The 17,879-nt window shown below is 43.7% G+C and overlaps 1 protein-coding gene and 1 long non-coding RNA gene across 5 annotated transcripts in view; one reads left to right on the top strand and one right to left on the bottom strand.

Annotated features, from left to right (window-relative positions):
• LOC138753652 (uncharacterized) overlaps positions 1 to 6,671 on the bottom strand; it is a 64,483-nt gene extending 57,812 nt beyond the window's left edge. Inside the window, exon 1 of the long non-coding RNA XR_011351331.1 lies at positions 6,505 to 6,671. This is a non-coding gene — a long non-coding RNA (uncharacterized lncRNA). The remainder of the gene's footprint in view (positions 1 to 6,504) is intronic.
• kiaa0586 (KIAA0586 ortholog) overlaps positions 1 to 17,879 on the top strand; it is a 427,045-nt gene that overhangs the window by 153,460 nt on the left and 255,706 nt on the right. For 3 of the 4 annotated variants that reach the window (XM_069916886.1, XM_069916884.1, XM_069916883.1), the window contains 2 exons: positions 2,386 to 2,542; positions 16,712 to 16,777. In XM_069916886.1, the coding sequence (XP_069772987.1) occupies positions 2,386 to 2,542; positions 16,712 to 16,777 (223 nt within the window). The remainder of the gene's footprint in view (positions 1 to 2,385; positions 2,543 to 16,711; positions 16,778 to 17,879) is intronic. The other variant, XM_069916885.1, reaches the window with a different exon arrangement.

Genomic DNA, 17,879 nt, shown 5'->3' with positions numbered 1-17,879 from the left:
AGACATCTATCAAGACTACTCTCATCCTTCTACACTCCAAAGTGAAAAGTCCCAGCTTTGCTAACCTTGCCTCACAAGACTTTTTCCCAGTCCAGCAACATCCTGGTAAATCTCCTCTGAACCCTCTCCATAGCTTCCACGTCCTTCCTATAATAAGGTGACCAGAACTGAAAACACAATACTCTAAGTGTGGTCTTACCAAAGATTTGTAGAGTTGTAAAATGACTTCTCTACTCCTGAATTCAATCCCCCATTAATGAATGCAAACATCCCATAGGCTTTCTTAACTATCCTATCAACCTCTGTGGCATCCATGTATGGATTTGCATCTTGTAGGCTTTCTACAAAATCTCCTTCTTGAGATCCAGTCTCAACCTGGTTTCCCAATCTACTTGCATGTTAAAATAAACCATGACTATTATGACATTGCCCTTTTGACACACCTTTTCTATCTGCTGTTGCACTTTGTTGTCATATCGCAGCTACTGTCTATAACAGCCAACAGTGTCTTTTTACCCTTGCCATTTTTACTCAACCCACAATGTTTTATATCTTCTGATTGTATGTCACCTCTTTCTCATGATTTAATGCTGTTCCTTACCAACAGAGCCATGCCACCCTCTCTGCTTACCTGCCTATCCTTTCGATATACTGTGAATCCTTGGACATAGAGCTCCCAATGGCAACCATCCTTTAGCTAAGACTCTGATAGTCAGAACATCATACCTGCCAATATGTATCTGTTCTACAAGATCATCCACTTTATTTCTTATGCTATGTGTATTAAATACAAAACCTTTAGCCTTTTATTTGTTACATTTAACTTTGTGTCCCTTTTGCATTGCCAGTCATCCATATGGCTGCAATTTTACCCTATCTATCTGTCCTTTCACCTAAACTTCCTACCAGCTGTCCCTATTTGCGTGTCAACCATCTCTTCCTCTCCTTCTTCACTTTGGTTCTCACCCCCCGCAAAACTATTTTAAATTCTTCCCGCCCCCCCCCCCAGAGCATTAGCAAACCTCCTTGATATTGGTTCTCTACGAGTTTCCCTGTGCAGATGACACATCTTTGTTACAAAAAATTGCTGAACAGTTCATTTTCTAGCAACATAACTACTGTGTAATGCAAAGGTTGCATCAAAGTGAACAAATATCTGAATTCTCTTAATTAATCTGCAAAAGTATGGCAGTACAGAAAGTCTGTTTCTAGAGATAGGTAAAGGCTACCTATCTATTTTTAACTTGAGAAATAAATTGGATATTTGGACAGGTTCATGGATAGGAATGCTTTGGGGGAATCTGGGCCATATGGAGGCAAATGGAAACCAGCACAGGGAAGCACTTTGGTTGGCATGGACAAGTTGGCTAAAGGGCATGTTTTAGCACTATATAATTCCATGACTCTATAACTAGTTAATGTGAAAGAAGCATGTTTTTGACTGCTACTCTGGGTGGCTTTTGATTTTCGTTACTCTGTTCGTTCTTTCAGTGGTGGTTCAAATTAAATTCTCTTTCCTGATTTATGCTTTGTTTCCATGCATTCTTTTTGGCTTTACCTCCCACCAATCTCAATCAAGGAGAAAGTTTGAGCATTGTGGAGGGTTGCCAAACAATGTACTGTTCAGAAATTATTGTCATAAGTTCATAGAACACAGAACAGACTATTTGGCCGAACTTGTCCATGCCATCCACATTGGTTTTGGGGCTAGTCCCTTTCACTTGCTTTGGTCCATTTCCTTCTAAGCTCTTTATATCCCTAGATTTGTCCAATTGAAATGTACCAGAACCACCCAGTTTGTCAGAAGAAGTCGGTGCTGCATTGATATAATGGAAAAAGGAGATGAGGGACTGGGGCCAAAGAAGACTGGAACTAAAACAGGGATCCCACAGCTATACCTTTGTTCTGAAGAAAATGAGTAGAGTTGAAGAAAATGTTGAACATCAGAACAAATTCATCCAAGTGAATGAGAGTAAAGATGGTGAGTGTGAAGCTAGTTGGTCCTCTGTTCAAAGAAGAAACAAAGAGCCATCAGACCTCCTGATGTGGGATGAAAGTGTGAAGGGATTTTACATCCCATCTGGCAGCAAGGAACTGGAAACTGTTGACGCAGTGAACAATGACAGGGTTTCACACATACAAGCGAGAAGGGACTGGACAGGGGAGAAAGGATGGAATCAGCCTACAAATAAAAATGTTTCTTGTTTTGATAATGTTTATTAGTTATTCACTAATTGCTGTTGCATGGTTTTAAATTTCTTCCACCATTGTAACTTTTGTTAACAAGTTAAAATTGCACCAATTTGTAAAGGGTTAATATGCAGTATATCTCTATATAACTGATGTCAGTTTTCAGATGGTGAATGTCATTTGCTTTTTTTTTAGCTCAAGCAACCTGCTGACTGAATCGTTTACAAGCTTTGTAAACCCCTCTAGGGGTTCTGGATCAGCAGCTTGCAAAACTAGTCCAGCTGCAAAGAGAGCTGCTGATGTGCGGCATGACCTTGGTAGACGGAATGGGGAAATGCATGGCATTCTACAGGTAATGAAACAAAGACAAACACATTGCTTGAAATTGCAATCCTTTACTGTAAATGCTATTTAAGAAATTTGCCAACAAATTTACAAAGCCATATCATAATTCCAAACAGAAAAATAGCTAGTCAGGCTGATCTTGAGAATTGATAATAAAATAATGAAATTAAAATCTCTTTGGCTTGGCTTCGCGGACGAAGATTTATGGAGGGGGTAAAAAGTCCACGTCAGCTGCAGGCTCGTTTGTGGCTGACAAGTCCGATGCGGGACAGGCAGACACGATTGCAGCGGTTGCAAGGGAAAATTGGTTGGTTGGGGTTGGGTGTTGGGTTTTTCCTCCTTTGCCTTTTGTCAGTGAGGTGGGCTCTGCGGTCTTCTTCAAAGGAGGTTGCTGCCCGCCAAACTGTGAGGCGCCAAGATGCACGGTTTGAGGCGTTATCAGCCCACTGGCGGTGGTCAATGTGGCAGGCACCAAGAGATTTCTTTAGGCAGTCCTTGTACCTTTTCTTTGGTGCACCTCTGTCACGGTGGCCAGTGGAGAGCTCGCCATATAACACGATCTTGGGAAGGCGATGGTCCTCCATTCTGGAGACGTGACCCATCCAGCGCAGCTGGATCTTCAGCAGCGTGGACTCGATGCTGTCGACCTCTGCCATCTCGAGTACTTCGACGTTAGGGGTGTAAGCGCTCCAATGGATGTTGAGGATGGAGCGGAGACAACGCTGGTGGAAGCGTTCTAGGAGCCGTAGGTGGTGCCGGTAGAGGACCCATGATTCGGAGCCGAACAGGAGTGTGGGTATGACAACGGCTCTGTATACGCTTATCTTTGTGAGGTTTTTCAGTTGGTTGTTTTTCCAGACTCTTTTGTGTAGTCTTCCAAAGGCGCTATTTGCCTTGGCGAGTCTGTTGTCTATCTCATTGTCGATCCTTGCATCTGATGAAATGGTGCAGCCGAGATAGGTAAACTGGTTGACCGTTTTGAGTTTTGTGTGCCCGATGGAGATGTGGGGGGGCTGGTAGTCATGGTGGGGAGCTGGCTGATGGAGGACCTCAGTTTTCTTCAGGCTGACTTCCAGGCCAAACATTTTGGCAGTTTCCGCAAAGCAGGACGTCAAGTGCTGAAGAGCTGGCTCTGAATGGGCAACTAAAGCGGCATCATCTGCAAAGAGTAGTTCACGGACAAGTTTCTCTTGTGTCTTGGTGTGAGCTTGCAGGCGCCTCAGATTGAAGAGACTGCCATCCGTGCGGTACCGGATGTAAACAGCGTCTTCATTGTTGGGGTCTTTCATGGCTTGGTTCAGCATCATGCTGAAGAAGATTGAAAAGAGGGTTGGTGCGAGAACACAGCCTTGCTTCACGCCATTGTTAATGGAGAAGGGTTCAGAGAGCTCATTGCTGTATCTGACCCGACCTTGTTGGTTTTCGTGCAGTTGGATAATCATGTTGAGGAACTTTGGGGGACATCCGATGCACTCTAGTATTTGCCAAAGCCCTTTCCTGCTCACGGTGTCGAAGGCTTTGGTGAGGTCAACAAAGGTGATGTAGAGTCCTTTGTTTTGTTCTCTGCACTTTTCTTGGAGCTGTCTGAGGGCAAAGACCATGTCAGTGGTTCCTCTGCTTGCGCGAAAGCCGTACTGTGATTCTGGGAGAATATTCTCGGCGACACTAGGTATTATTCTATTTAGTAGAATCCTAGCGAAGATTTTGCCTGCAATGGAGAGCAACGTGATTCCCCTGTAGTTTGAGCAGTCTGATTTCTCGCCTTTGTTTTTGTACAGGGTGATGATGGTGGCATCACGAAGATCCTGAGGCAGTTTACCTTGGTCCCAACAAAGCTTGAAAAACTCATGCAGTTTGGCATGCAGAGTTTTGCCACCAGCCTTCCAGACTTCTGGGGGGATTCCATCCATACCTGCTGCTTTGCCACTTTTCAGTTGTTCGATTGCCTTATATGTCTCATCCAGGGTGGGAACCTCATCCAGCTCTAGCCTTAGGGGCTGTTGAGGGAGCTGGAGCAGGGCGGAATCTTGGACTGAGCGGTTGGCACTGAAAAGAGATTGGAAGTGTTCTGACCATCGGTTGAGGATGGAGATCTTGTCGCTGAGGAGGACTTTGCCGTCTGAGCTGCGCAGCGGGCTTTGGACTTGGGGTGAGGGGCCGTACACAGACTTTAGAGCCTCATAGAAACCCCTGAAGTCGCCAATGTCCGCGCTGAGCTGTGTTCGTTTGGCGAGGCTAGTCCACCACTCATTTTGGATCTCCCGGAGTTTGCGCTGAAGATGGCTGCATGCGGTTTTGATGAAATTAAAATAGAAATACAGGAAATGGCTGCTATGTCAAAATGATGTAACAAAATAGATGACTTGCATTTTGTATGCTTTTTTGGGGTATCTCAAAGCATTTTACAGCAATGAAATACTTTTAAAGAGCAGTTTCCGTAGCAATGTAGGAAACATGATAGCCAAACAAGGTCTCACTTTTGCTAGGTTTAAAACAGTTAGTTAACCTGTTAGAGTAATGTTGATTAAAGGGAAAAAGTGGTGGAGGCAACAGGGATAGCTCCATTCTTTCTCAAAACAGCACAATGGTGAAATTTACATAAACTAGATGGCACCACCATTTACTCAGTTTCATGCCTTATTCAATAAATGTCACCTCTGAACATCCAGCGTGATTGTCAAACGAGACACAGATAGTCCCCAATTTACGATGGTCTGACTTATGAATTTTCAAAGTTACGTTGGTTAAAATCCATACTTTTGATTTAGGGTTCCAATGTGTCCCTGTGCTCGCGATAGGTGGCATGCTACTCTCACATGATTCTGGGCAATGGTGGCATACTCTCTCTTGATGCTGATGCAACCACGCTTGCAGTCGCTGTAGCCAATATTCAACCTGTTATATTCAACATTTAATTATAAAAAATGTAAGTGTGGTATTCTTTATCGAGTTATGATTTTTTTCGACTTACTGGAACAGAATCCCATTTGCTTTGGAAGTAGACTTGAACTGGCATCATTCCAACTCAAAGGTAAAAGTGCTGCAGTAAAGCCAAAGGTTACAGTAATTAAGGCATGGCTGAATAGAGGATTAACGTTTTGGGTCAAAATTTGTGGTGGTTCACATTAACTACACTGTCTTTTCCATTCTGAATACTGGCTGACCAGCTGAATGTTGTCTGAATTTTTGTCTTAATTTCAAAATTTTTCCAGGTGGTGTTGTGAATCTAGTTACAAACATAAATATTCACAAAGCATCTATTCACATCTGTGGTTTGTCCTCCACCATCTGTTTGTTAGGAGGAAATAAATCTGATTACATTATTAAATGAGTTTTAAAAATATATGAGAATAATTACATACATATATGATTTGTGATGCTCTTCTTTGTAAAATGGTTGTATCATAAACTTAATGCTTTGGAGAGACTTGGTCAGAAATAACCAGTTGCTCAGAAATTAAACCTCTGGTGTTTCTGGTGTTCTAAATGTGTGTTAATTATAAACAAATTCCAGATTGAAACTGTGCTGGGAATGAGCAAGAGAGTGGGAAATTGAGATGACAGGAAAATAATAGTTGTTGGGAGAAGGGACTGAATTGCAAACTTTTGAGATCCAATTTTTATTATTAAGCTTTTAAATCAAGTTTCACACAATCATCACAGGAAGAAACACCAACAGGTACATTAAATCTGCGTGGAGGTGGGGGGGCGGGGGTGGGGTGGGGTGCGGAGGGGAATTGTGACAGGAAATGTCTGATTCAATTAACTAATAGGCAAAACATCTATCAGAAATGAATACAAGCACGTCAAAAGAAGTGGCCTTTAACTTTATGTACAACACAGATACAAGGAGCTCCAGTATCGAGGAAAGTGAGAATAAGGCCACTCTGTTTTGTATAAAGAGTCATAAAGAATTTGCATTTTATTGAGATAAACTGGCATAAAATGAAAGGTTAAACGAGCACTTACCTGTGCAAAGTTTGATGATTGTTATTCGAACAATGGGAGATGGTGAGCCAACGTGAGATCCCATCCTTGCATGCGCAGCCATTCTTTTGCAGTACAGAACGGAGAAGCCACTGAACTTAAATTAACTAAATTAAATGAACCAGCCATAGCACGAATCTGTGACTGAACATGCTTATTGCAACCAAAACATCTTTATCCATAAACAAGAGAAAAGAGGGGAGGGAGAGGTGGGCACGCTGACTCACCAACTCTCATTGCTCGAATAATAATCATCAAACTTCACACAGGTAAGTGCTCGTTTAACTCTTCATTATTCTTTGCAATGTAAGTTGGTTTGCCAATGTGAGAGTTTGTAGCTCAGTGGCTTATCCCCTTCAGGTGGTCCGACAGACCATAATCAGTTCAATGAGTCCCCTTCCCATGGCCTTATTCAATCTGCCACGTGTAGGATGGAAGCCATGAAACTCTGCCCCTTTGAGTTTAAAGGTTAACAGTAGAACCTATTAAAGGTTCTCTCATTGCTCCATCCCACCTGGTGAAGGATATCCCATATAGGGACCTCGGCCCTATTGGCTGCCGAGGTCACTGCTGCTCTAGTTGAATGGGACCCAAACTGAGAAATATCCAATCCAGCCACTCTCATGACCTCCTGCAGCCAAATGGCCAATGACTGGGGGGTAGGTCACTGATGTAGTTCCTTATAGCATATAAAAAGGTATTTCTCATTTAGTCTAATATGTTTTGTACATACAATGTATCTTTTTAAACAATCCAACGCACATAATCTTTCCTCTTCCCTGGATGCATACAATGAAAATTCTGTCCAAATACTTCCTTGCCTGTTATGTTTCAAAATATCTGACACAGTCCTCCTCCCAATGAATATAGTCCATGTGAATGTGAGACAAAGTTTGTACCCTCTGAGCTGATGTCAAGACCACCAGCATTATCAGCTTATGGGACAGGCTATGTAAATCCAAACTGGAAGTTGGTGACAGTAGCCTTAAATAGTCCAAAACAGTTTTACGTCCCATATATTCTTATATCGGGGTACCGGAGAATGCAATTGGAACAGACCTTTCATAAATCTTTTGACCAGGGGGTAGTTCATCATCTCATGCTCAGAATCCTTGAACATCAAGAAAGCAGCCAGTGCATTCTTTGCTGTATTCACTGTGCTGTAGCCGGCCCCCTGCACATAGAACATATTGATTAGAAATCTCAGTGCATCTCCGATAGAAGTTAATTCAGTCTGATTTGTTCACAGCAATTTTTCCATTTCCCCATATAGGAGGCACACTGTCTCTGAGTAGACTTTCTCCAAGATGCCTTCAGTATATCCAGAATTCTAGGCTGCAGAGTGTTTATGCCGATCCTCGCTCTCCGATCCTGCAACCTAAGTGTGACAATGGATGAGATATCTTTGACATCGGTTGGATTAGCAGATCTCTGCTTTTCATGAATATCAATGGAGACCCCACCATAAGCCTAAGAAGTATGGGGAACCAACATAGGGAAGGCCAATTAGGCACTACCAGAAATTCTGAGGCATCATCTCCCTGTATCTTATTCAGGCACTTCGCCACCAAGGCGAGTGGGGGAAATGCATAAAAGTTAACTTTTGACCAGTCTAGGGTAAAGGCATCAATGGCCTCCACTTGGAGATCCGGCAGCCAGGACACAAAACTCGGAACCTGGCCATTAAGCCTGGATGCAAACACAATCTTCAGCATGCCAAAGGTGTCTGCTAGCCATTTAAAATATTTCTTACCCTGATCTACTTAGAGCTATCATTAAATTTCCTTGACATCGGGTCCATCTGTACATTGATCTGACCCAGCAGGTAGGCGGCAGTAACCCAAATGCTCCTGTGAATACACCAGCGCCAAGTCTCAATTGCTAACTTGTTACAGGAAGGAGATTTAAGACCTCCCATATTATTGAGGTAGGCCACAGCTGAAATGTTATCTAACCTCAGCAGTACATGAATGCCAGCTTCCCTCACACAGAAAGACTTTAGTGCTAGAAACCCACTAGCATTTCCAAATAATTAATGCTAGATTTAGAGGCCTCCCTGAGCTATATGTCCGTCCATTTGCCCACAGTTGAGACCTTTAGATTCGTGGCTCCCCAATCTTCACCACTGGCATCTGACCTGATCTCCAGGTCCACTTTTCTGAGTTCGATCTTCCATACCAGGTTGGATCTGGCCTCGCTAGTTAGCCTCATGGGCCTGTCAAAATGTTCTCTGGCTGCCTTAAGAGCAGATATTTTGTTCCTTTTCAGGAACCTATAATATAGCGGGCCACGTTGTACCACTGGGAAAGCCGCAAGCAGTTTCCCAATCAACCTGGCTACATTTCCTATGGGGGGACAACACTCTGTCATGAGCCCTCTGCAGACAGTCCTGATCTCTGCCACTTTATCCTCTGGCAGGGTAAGTCTCATGTCTTCTGTATCAATAATGAAGCCGAGGAATTTTAACCTCTTGGTAGGCACCGACACTGATTTGTTGGGATGTACGAGAAACCCCACATGGCTTAATAATCTTGAGGTGGCTGCTACTGCCCTTTTTGTTTCCTTGAACAATCTGCCCACAATAAGAGTATCATCTAGGTAACCCATTACGATGTGCCCCTCTTTCCTGAGCTTTGCAAACACCAGCTTCAGTAACTTGGTAAATGCCCTGGGCGCCAAACTCAGCCCATTCAGCAAAGCCTTATACTGTCATAGCACTCCCAGGAAAATTTTAAGAACTTCCTGTACTGTGAGCAGATCGTGACCGAATAATATGTCTTGCAAATCTATCGAGGCCCTTACATAACATTGGTAACACAGAATATATGTTCTCCATTTTTAAATGCCCGTACAAGATATTTGTTAAGATCCGATAGATCCAGTATCACTCTAGTGCCACCACTTCTTTTGGGTCATGTGAAGATGTTTGATACAAACTCATGTTTTTCATGGCCACAACGTTCAATAATGTTTATCCTTTTTAATGCCATGATCTTGGCATGTACAGCCTCCATCAATTGCATTCTGATATATATATATAATATATATTTTTTAAAAATATTAAAAATATGTTTATATATATATATATATATCTATATATAGCCTCAGCGAAGTCCGCCTTGCAGATGTAGGCAGCCTCCAAGAACACGGTGCGGGCTACACACTCTACTGGTCTGGCAAGCCTCAGGCTGAACGACGCCTATCTGGTGTTGGCTTCCTGGTCAAGAACTCCATTGCCTCCAAACTTGAAAACCTCCCGACAGGCCACTCTGACCGGATCATGTCCATGCGACTCTCCCTTCAAAACAAGCGTCGCATCACTCTCATCAGTGTCTATGCTCCAACCCTTCAGGCGGAACCAGCAGAAAAGGACAAGTTCTACACTGATCTGTGCAACCTCATCCAACGCACCCCTACAGCCGACAAGGTTGTCATCCTTGGTGACTTCAATGCTCGCGTCGGCAAAGACTCAGAAACCTGGCCAGGAATCCTTGGCAAGCATGGAGTCGGCAAGTGCAATGACAACGGGCGCCTCCTGTTGGAACTCTGTGCAGAACAGCGGCTTGTCATTACTAACACCCTTTTCCAGCAGAGAGACAGCCTGAAGACTACCTGGATGCATCCCCGATCCAAACACTGGCACCTCCTGGACTACGTTCTGGTGCGAGGAAGAGACAAACGAGATGTGCTCCACACCAGGGTCATGCCCAGCGTGGAATGCCACACTGACCACCGGCTTGTTCGCTGCAAACTTAACCTTCACTTCAAGCCAAAGTTCAAGAACAGTGGAGCCCCCAGAAAGAGGTTCAATGTTGGAAACTTGCAGTCAGACGTAGTGAGAGGAAACTTCCAGGCAAACCTCTAAGCAAAGCTCGAGGATGCAAACTGCCTCACGGACACGTCTCTGAAACCCTCAGGGATCAGCTGAAAACAGCCATACTGCAATCCACTGAAGAGGTACTGGGCTTCTCCTCCAGGAAAAACAAGGACTGGTTTGACGAAAACAACCAGGAAATCCAGGAGCTGCTGGCAAAGAAGCAAGCTGCCCACCAGGCTCACCTTGCAAAGCCTTCCTGGCCAGAGAAAAAAATGAGCCTTCCGTCTCTCATGCAGCCACCTTCAGCGCAAACTCCGGGAGATCCAAAATGAGTGGTGGACTAGCCTCACCAAACGAACCCAGTTTAGCACCGACATTGGCGACTTCAGGGGTTTTTACGAGGCTCTAAAGGCTGTGTACGGCCCCTCACCCCAAGTCCAAAACCCTCTGCGCATCTCAGACGGCGAAGTCCTCCTCAGCGACAAGATCTCCATCCTCAATCGATGGTCAGACCACTTCCAATCCCTTTTCAGTGCCAACCGCTCAGTCCAAGAATCCGCCCTGCTCCAGCTCCCTCAACAACCCTTGAGTCTAGAGCTGGATGAGGTCCTTACCCGGGAAGAGACATATAAGGCAATTGAACAACTGAAAAGTGGCAAAGCAGCAGGTATGGATGGAATCTCCCCAGAGGTCTGGAAGGCTGGCGGCAAAGCTCTGCATACTAAACTGCATGAGTTTTTCATGCTCTGCTGGGACCAAGGAAAGCTGCCTCAGGACCTTCGTGATGCCATCATCATCACCCTGTACAAAAACAAAGGCGAGAAATCAGACTGCTCAAACTACAGGGGAATCACGCTGCTCTCCATTGCAGGCAAAATCTTCACTAGGATTCTCCTTAATAGATTAATACCTAGTGTCGCCGAAAATGTCCTCCCAGAATCACAGTGTGGCTTTCGCGCAAACAGAGGAACTACTGACATGGTCTTTGCCCTCAGACAGCTCCAAGAAAAGTGCAGAGAACAAAACAAAGGACTCTACATCACCATTGTTGACCTCACCAAAGCTTTTGACACCATGAGCAGGAAAGGGCTTTGGCAAATACTACAGCGCCTCGGATGCCCCCCCAAGTTCCTCAACATGGTTATCCAACTGCACAAAAACCAACAAGGTCGGGTCAGATACAGCAATGAGCTCTCCGAACCCTTCTCAATTGACAACGGCGTGAAGCAAGGCTGCGTCCTCGCACCAACCCTCTTTACTATCTTCTTCAGCATGATGCTGAAACAAGCCATGAAAGACCTCAACAATGAAGACGGTGCTTACATCCGGTACCGCACGGATGGCAGTCTCTTCAATCTGAGGCACCTGCAAGCTCACACCAAGACACAAGAGCAACTTGTCCGTGAACTACTCTTTGCAGACGATGCCGCTTTAATTGCCCATTCAGAGCCAGCTCTCCAGCGCATGACGTCCTGTTTTGCAGAAACTGCCAAAATGATTGGCCTGGAAGTCAGCTTGAAGAAAACTGAGGTCCTCCATCAGCCAGCTCCCCACCATGACCACCAGCCCCCCCACATCTCCATTGGGCACACAGAACTCAAAACGGTCAACCAGTTTACCTACCTTGGCTGCACCATTTCATCTGATGCAAGGATCGACAAAGAGATAGACAACAGACTCGCCAAGGCAAATAGCACCTTTGGAAGACTATACAAAAGAATCTGGAAAAACAACCACCTGAAGAAACACACAAAGATCAGCGTGTACAGAGCCGTTGTCATACCCACGCTCTTGTTCAGCTCCGAATCATGGGTCCCTCTACCGGCATCACCTACGGCTCCTAGAACGCTTCCATCAGCGCTGTCTCCACACCATCCTCAACATTCACTGGAGCGACTTCATCTCCAACATCGAAGTACTCGAGCTGGCAGAGTCTGCAAGCATCGAATCCATGCTGCTGAAGACTCAACTACGCTGGGTGGGTCATGTCTCCAGAATGGAGGACCATTGCCTTCCCAAGATCGTGTTCTATGGCGAGCTCTCCACTGGCCACCGAGACAGAGGTGCACCAAAGAAAAGGTACAAGGACTGCTTAAAGAAATCTCTTGGTGCCTGCCACATTGACCACCGCCAGTGGGCTGATATCGCCTCCAATCGTGCATCTTAGCGCCTCACAGTTCGGCGGGCAGCAACCTCCTTTGAAGAAGACCGCAGAGCCCACCTCACTGACAAAAGACAAAGGAGGAAAAACCCAACACCCAACTCCAACCAACCAATTTTTCCTTGCAACCGCTGCAACCGTGCCTGCCTATCCCGCATTGGACTTGTCAGTCACCAACGAGCCTGCAGCAGACGTGGACATACCCCTCCATAAATCTTCGTCCGCGAAGCCAAGCCAAAGAAAGAAATGTATATATTATATACATGTGTGTGTGTGTGTGTGTGTGTGTGTGTGTGTGTGTGTGTGTGTGTGTGTGTGTGTGTGTGTGTGTGTGTATATATATATATATATATACCCTTCCTCCTTATCAGAGGGGATTTCTGTGGGTCACATTCAATTTTATACCCCTTCACTGTCTGTCAAATAGAAGCATCAGTGGTAATATTACACCATCTATCATTGAATAGCCAACCTTTAAACCCTTGTAATTATCAAGAGTACTCAAATGTTTAGTGTTCACTTCCTTGACCTGCCTAGTCTGCCAACTGATGTATTCTGGGTCCTTCTCTGTAAAGCACTTTGCGTGGGAAAATTCTACTGCTGCTGTCTCCACGGAGGGTGTTGACCTAAAAAAGACCTGCTGGCTGTGGCCGCTTGGAGTGGGAAACCATCATGGATAACTCGCTTAAATTCCCCTGCATAGGGGTGAAACATAACAGGTTCTCTTGCCTGTGCTCTCGAACCTCTGACCATGCCATCCGCTGCTCATTCAAATCTTTCACCTGCTTGCTGAAATTGTCACCAAATAGAAATTTTGATGCAGGGTTAGATGGTCTGCACAAATGAGCATATCTTATATTTAGGACTGGTTTGATCAGTTCCTTCCTGAAGGTATTCAGTTCATAGTTTGCATGGGATAACAGCCCTAGAGCATCTTGTTGGCTCTCCATTAAATCGTGTGAGAGCATTTGTGCAAATGCAGTGATACCTTTAAGCAGTAACCCTGTAATCTTTGCAATTTCATGTTTTTTGCCCTTGTGGAGACCTTCAAATTGTACCATATTGCGGGGTTTACCTTAGGCACCTCCAACAGAGGGCCTTTAATAGGGCATGGGTACTTCTTGATCGTTTCTTCTCATACTGTCTCCTGAAAAGCATTCGACACCATATATGTTAGACCCCGCAATGTCATCCTCTAGTGGCTGGCCAATACCCTTTGGTACTGCAAACCATGGCAATAGCCGGTATATGCTCCTCCTGACTGCCCTGAGCAGTATATGGGGATTTGGGTGACTTGGACTCCATTAGTGGCCCTTCATCATCTTCCCATGTATAATCATTAATGTCCTCCTCCTGCTCTGGTATAGGAAACCTGCTCACCATGGCCATCACCAGTTCCTCCAATTTGTCCAGACGACTTACAATTTCGTCACTGGTTGAGGCCTCTGCTCTCTGCAGGCCTTACTCTTGGGTCCCGATTGAACGGTTGCCTGTCTTGCAGAGACCACACCCTTTCTTGGGATTTTTCTGGTTGTTCTTACCCGTCAGGTAGGCAACTTCACTATACGACGTGTTAAGTTTGGATCAGGTCCTATATGCTCTTGTGCAAGGTACTCCCCCTCACTACCACTCGATATACTGAGGTCCATTCTTTTCATGCAGCTCACCTCAAGCCGCGGCATAATGGTATCACTGCTTGCTTTTTGAGGCCCCAGCTTCTATGAAGCCAGGTTGGTGCATCCAGACTTGGACACCACCTTCAGTGAAGGTAGATCTCCGTCGCCTGATCCCACCTCCAGCGGAGGTAGATCGACCTTGCTACTCCTCAGCTGGGACACAGCACCCTGGCAGGCCTGCTGTATTTTTGGCGCTAATGAAGCGCTACGGGGACTCTTCTTGGAGGCTTTTCTCCTCGGGCTCTTGCCGCCCTGCCTCTGCCCTAGCCCCTCATTAGGACCATGAACCTCCCGCTGGTTGCCTCAGACCTTTCCCGGTACATCTCCGCCACCGCAGGGCTACATCGGGACCTCCCTTCATCAGGACCCGGGAACCTCCCACCGGCAGTCTCGGAATTTTTACTGCTCACATCCTTCTCCGGGGGGGCTTGTTCAGGGGTTTGATTTCATTTTGTGGATCGCAATCCTGTGAACTCCCCCAGGGCTCCTGCAGGCCCACTAATTTAGTGTTATTTTTGGGATCACTCTGCTGCAAATCCCGGCTGATTTGGTGTTTTTGCTCCTGCGCCAAACATGAGTGCTGCTCTTTACAAGTCACCAGATGTAATGGCTGCACCTGCGCGGATGGGATCTCACGTTGATGAACCAACGTTCATTACGAGCAATAATTGAGGGGGAAGCATCATATCAATGATGTGGTTGGTGGTAGTAAAATTAAGAATTTGAAAATGTTCCACAAAAAATGTACAGAAAAAATACAAGCTTTGTGCTGTCTTACTTTAGAGTCATTAAGTTTCCTGTGATTCTTATCTCCAAATATTCACAACAAATATTTGAAATAGCTTTGGTATATAACATGTACTTGTGAAAAACAACCAAAATATAACATATTTTGCCATTCCTAAACATTATTAGGATGTAGCAATTACATAACAGAAAAAGAACACGAATATCTGTATCAGGATATGTAACGTGCTAGGAACACGGGTTCGAATCTGGCGCTGTCTGTAAGGAATTTCTACATTCTTCTCATGTTCACTTGGGTTTCCTACCTTCCAAAAATGTAGGGGGGTGGGGGGGCTGTAGGTTAATTGGGCAGCACAAGCTCTTGGGCTGGAAGGGCCTGTTACCATGCTGCATGTCTTTAAAAAAATACTTTCTCCACAGACTTGAGGTATCAATTTGCAATATTTCTTGTTATATACTAGGTTATGTGAAATAATTAGAATTCTCTTGCAAATATCTTAAATTACTTGGCATGGAATATTGGATATAATCTGTTGGGAATTTGCAGCACAAATCTAAGTAGAATGAATTCAAAGTTCTGTTGTATAGAATGTTCATATAGTACAAAACGCTTACACTACATATTCTGTTATAACAGGAAAATATGTTGCAAAATTATAAAATACTCATTGATGCGTTTGGAGATTACATACCTTTTGTTGACAAAATACAGCTAAAAATGAAGCTATAAAAGAATTCCAGAAAAATTTCCAGTCAAATTAGATTTTCTTCTTAATTAACTGAAAATTAAAAAGAATATAAAGAAGCCATTATACTGAAATTGGATTGGAATCTGAAATCCAATTATGGTGAAAGCAATAGTAAATACCTTGAAGGTTTGTAATGGAAACTAAAAACAGAGAATACCATGACCATCATTCATTGTAGCTTGACATCAGACGTCCCGTTTCTCATGAAGTGAATTTGGTAAAAAAAATCTTGAAAGATTGCTCCAAAAGTTAAATTTAACAAAGGATGGAAGTGTTAATTGGATATATTGTTTCCTGCCGCAAAATAATGAATGGGAAATTTTCTTTGTTACGTTGAAGGGAAACTACCAACATAAAGATGCGATACTATTAATTGTAAACTGTTTAAAATGTGTGAAGCTTTAAGGCTTTGTTCTTTAGGGCAGATTAGGGTGGCACAGTTTGCGTAGCGGTTAGCACAACGCTATTACAAAACCAGCAACCAGGGTTTGAATCTGGTGCTGTCTGTATGGAGTTTGTATTTTCTCCCTGTGTCTGCGATGGCTTCCTCTGGGTATTCTGGTTTCCCCCCCACCATTCAAAACATACCAGGGGCTATAGGTTAATTGGGTGCAATTGGGAGGCATGAGCATGTGGGCCAAAAAGGCCTTTGGCCATGCTGCATGACTAAATTTAAAATTATGTTGTCAAAGATTGATTTTTGTGTTTAGCTATTGGTGACTTAATTGTTGGAACTACAAATTAGAGTGTAATCTCTATATATTCTGTGTGGAATTTAGAAGCAAACAAAGTGAATATTTAAAATTTATTCTCTTTTATGGAAGACCTAAGTATTCATGCTATCTCTTTTGAGAGGCAGATTAGTGGCAGGCTTGCATTCAAGGCATCAAGGTTTGATTTCCGATTTTTCTTGAAATATTCACAGTATTTTCAGCTGTTTGGTAGCACATTCAGAGAGGAATATAAATCACAGAAAAGGGTCATGAGATACAGTGGTGTTTTAGTTATTCTTTCTCTTGATTCCTTTTCTTCCAAATAGAGTGCGAGTGCCAATCAGAGCAACAGCCGCAAGCTTATTGACTCGCCACCTCTGCAATATCATCTGGTGAGTTGCCATGGAAATTACTACACTGTTCATCTCTGCTCTATGTTCAGCCCTGACTTTTGTTCCCCCCTTGAGGTTTGTGGCTTTTCACATTGAAGTTCTCCAGCACAGTTTAGTTTCTTTCTGCCGTGCATTGGAGTATAAAATTGCATTCAAGAATTCTCATAATTTCTTCCTTACAAGAATACTGTATGCCATCTCAGTCTGTCGTAATATGGTGCAAATTACTTTCAAGGCATGCACTTCCCTCCATTGATAACCTCCAAAAAACTATATTATTGCATATAACAAATATAAACAAAAGTATATTTATAAAACATGCATCTTTTTATTGATGTCGGTATTTTTATTTTGCCCCCGCCCCCCAATATTATCAAAGACTTCAATGTTCTGTGTTACACTCTAGTTTTTAAAAATATCAGACTTGGCAACACAGCCAAGTCTGACATTTTCTAATCTCCACTCAAAATAATTTCTGGTATGGGTTGCTGTGCTAGTTACAAACTTGCTAACTGATTTGGATTGGAAGTGCACAATCTGATGAAATGACTTTTCTTTCACTAATTAATCATTTAATCATTAATTCATTTCATGTGAACTTGAGAATCTCAATGTTTGTAAAGATGGTAGCCTGCAGCACTTGGAATTTTAGATGTGTTGAACCATACAAGACAACAAAGATCATTGCAGCTTAGATGACCTTGTGTTTAGGTCTTCATTCAAATAACTTTATCCTTATTTGACCAAAGGTTCTGCTTATGCATTGAAGCTAGTGGTTAATTATATCATCAATATATATCTTCTTCGGATTTCAGATTTATCGTCAGAGTACATGCATGACACCATGTACAACCCTGAGATTCTTTTTCCTGTGGGTGCGGCAGAATTTCTACTACCTGGTAGTCCAAACAAAACTGTACACAGCATATACATGTAAACAAATAAATAACTGTAAACAGGTAACAAATGTAAACAAACTGATTGTGTAATACAGAGAGAATTAAAAAAATCAATAAAGTGCACAAGTAAGAGTCCTTAAATGAGTCTCTGATCGAGTCTGATGGTGGAGAGGGAGCGGCTGTTCCTAAACCTGGTGGTGCAA

Source organism: Narcine bancroftii, chromosome 2 (genome assembly GCF_036971445.1).
Source record: "Narcine bancroftii isolate sNarBan1 chromosome 2, sNarBan1.hap1, whole genome shotgun sequence".
Taxonomy (NCBI): Eukaryota; Metazoa; Chordata; class Chondrichthyes; order Torpediniformes; family Narcinidae; genus Narcine; species Narcine bancroftii.
Note: the sequence above shows the minus strand (reverse complement) of the source record. Positions and strands in the feature narration are given on the sequence as shown.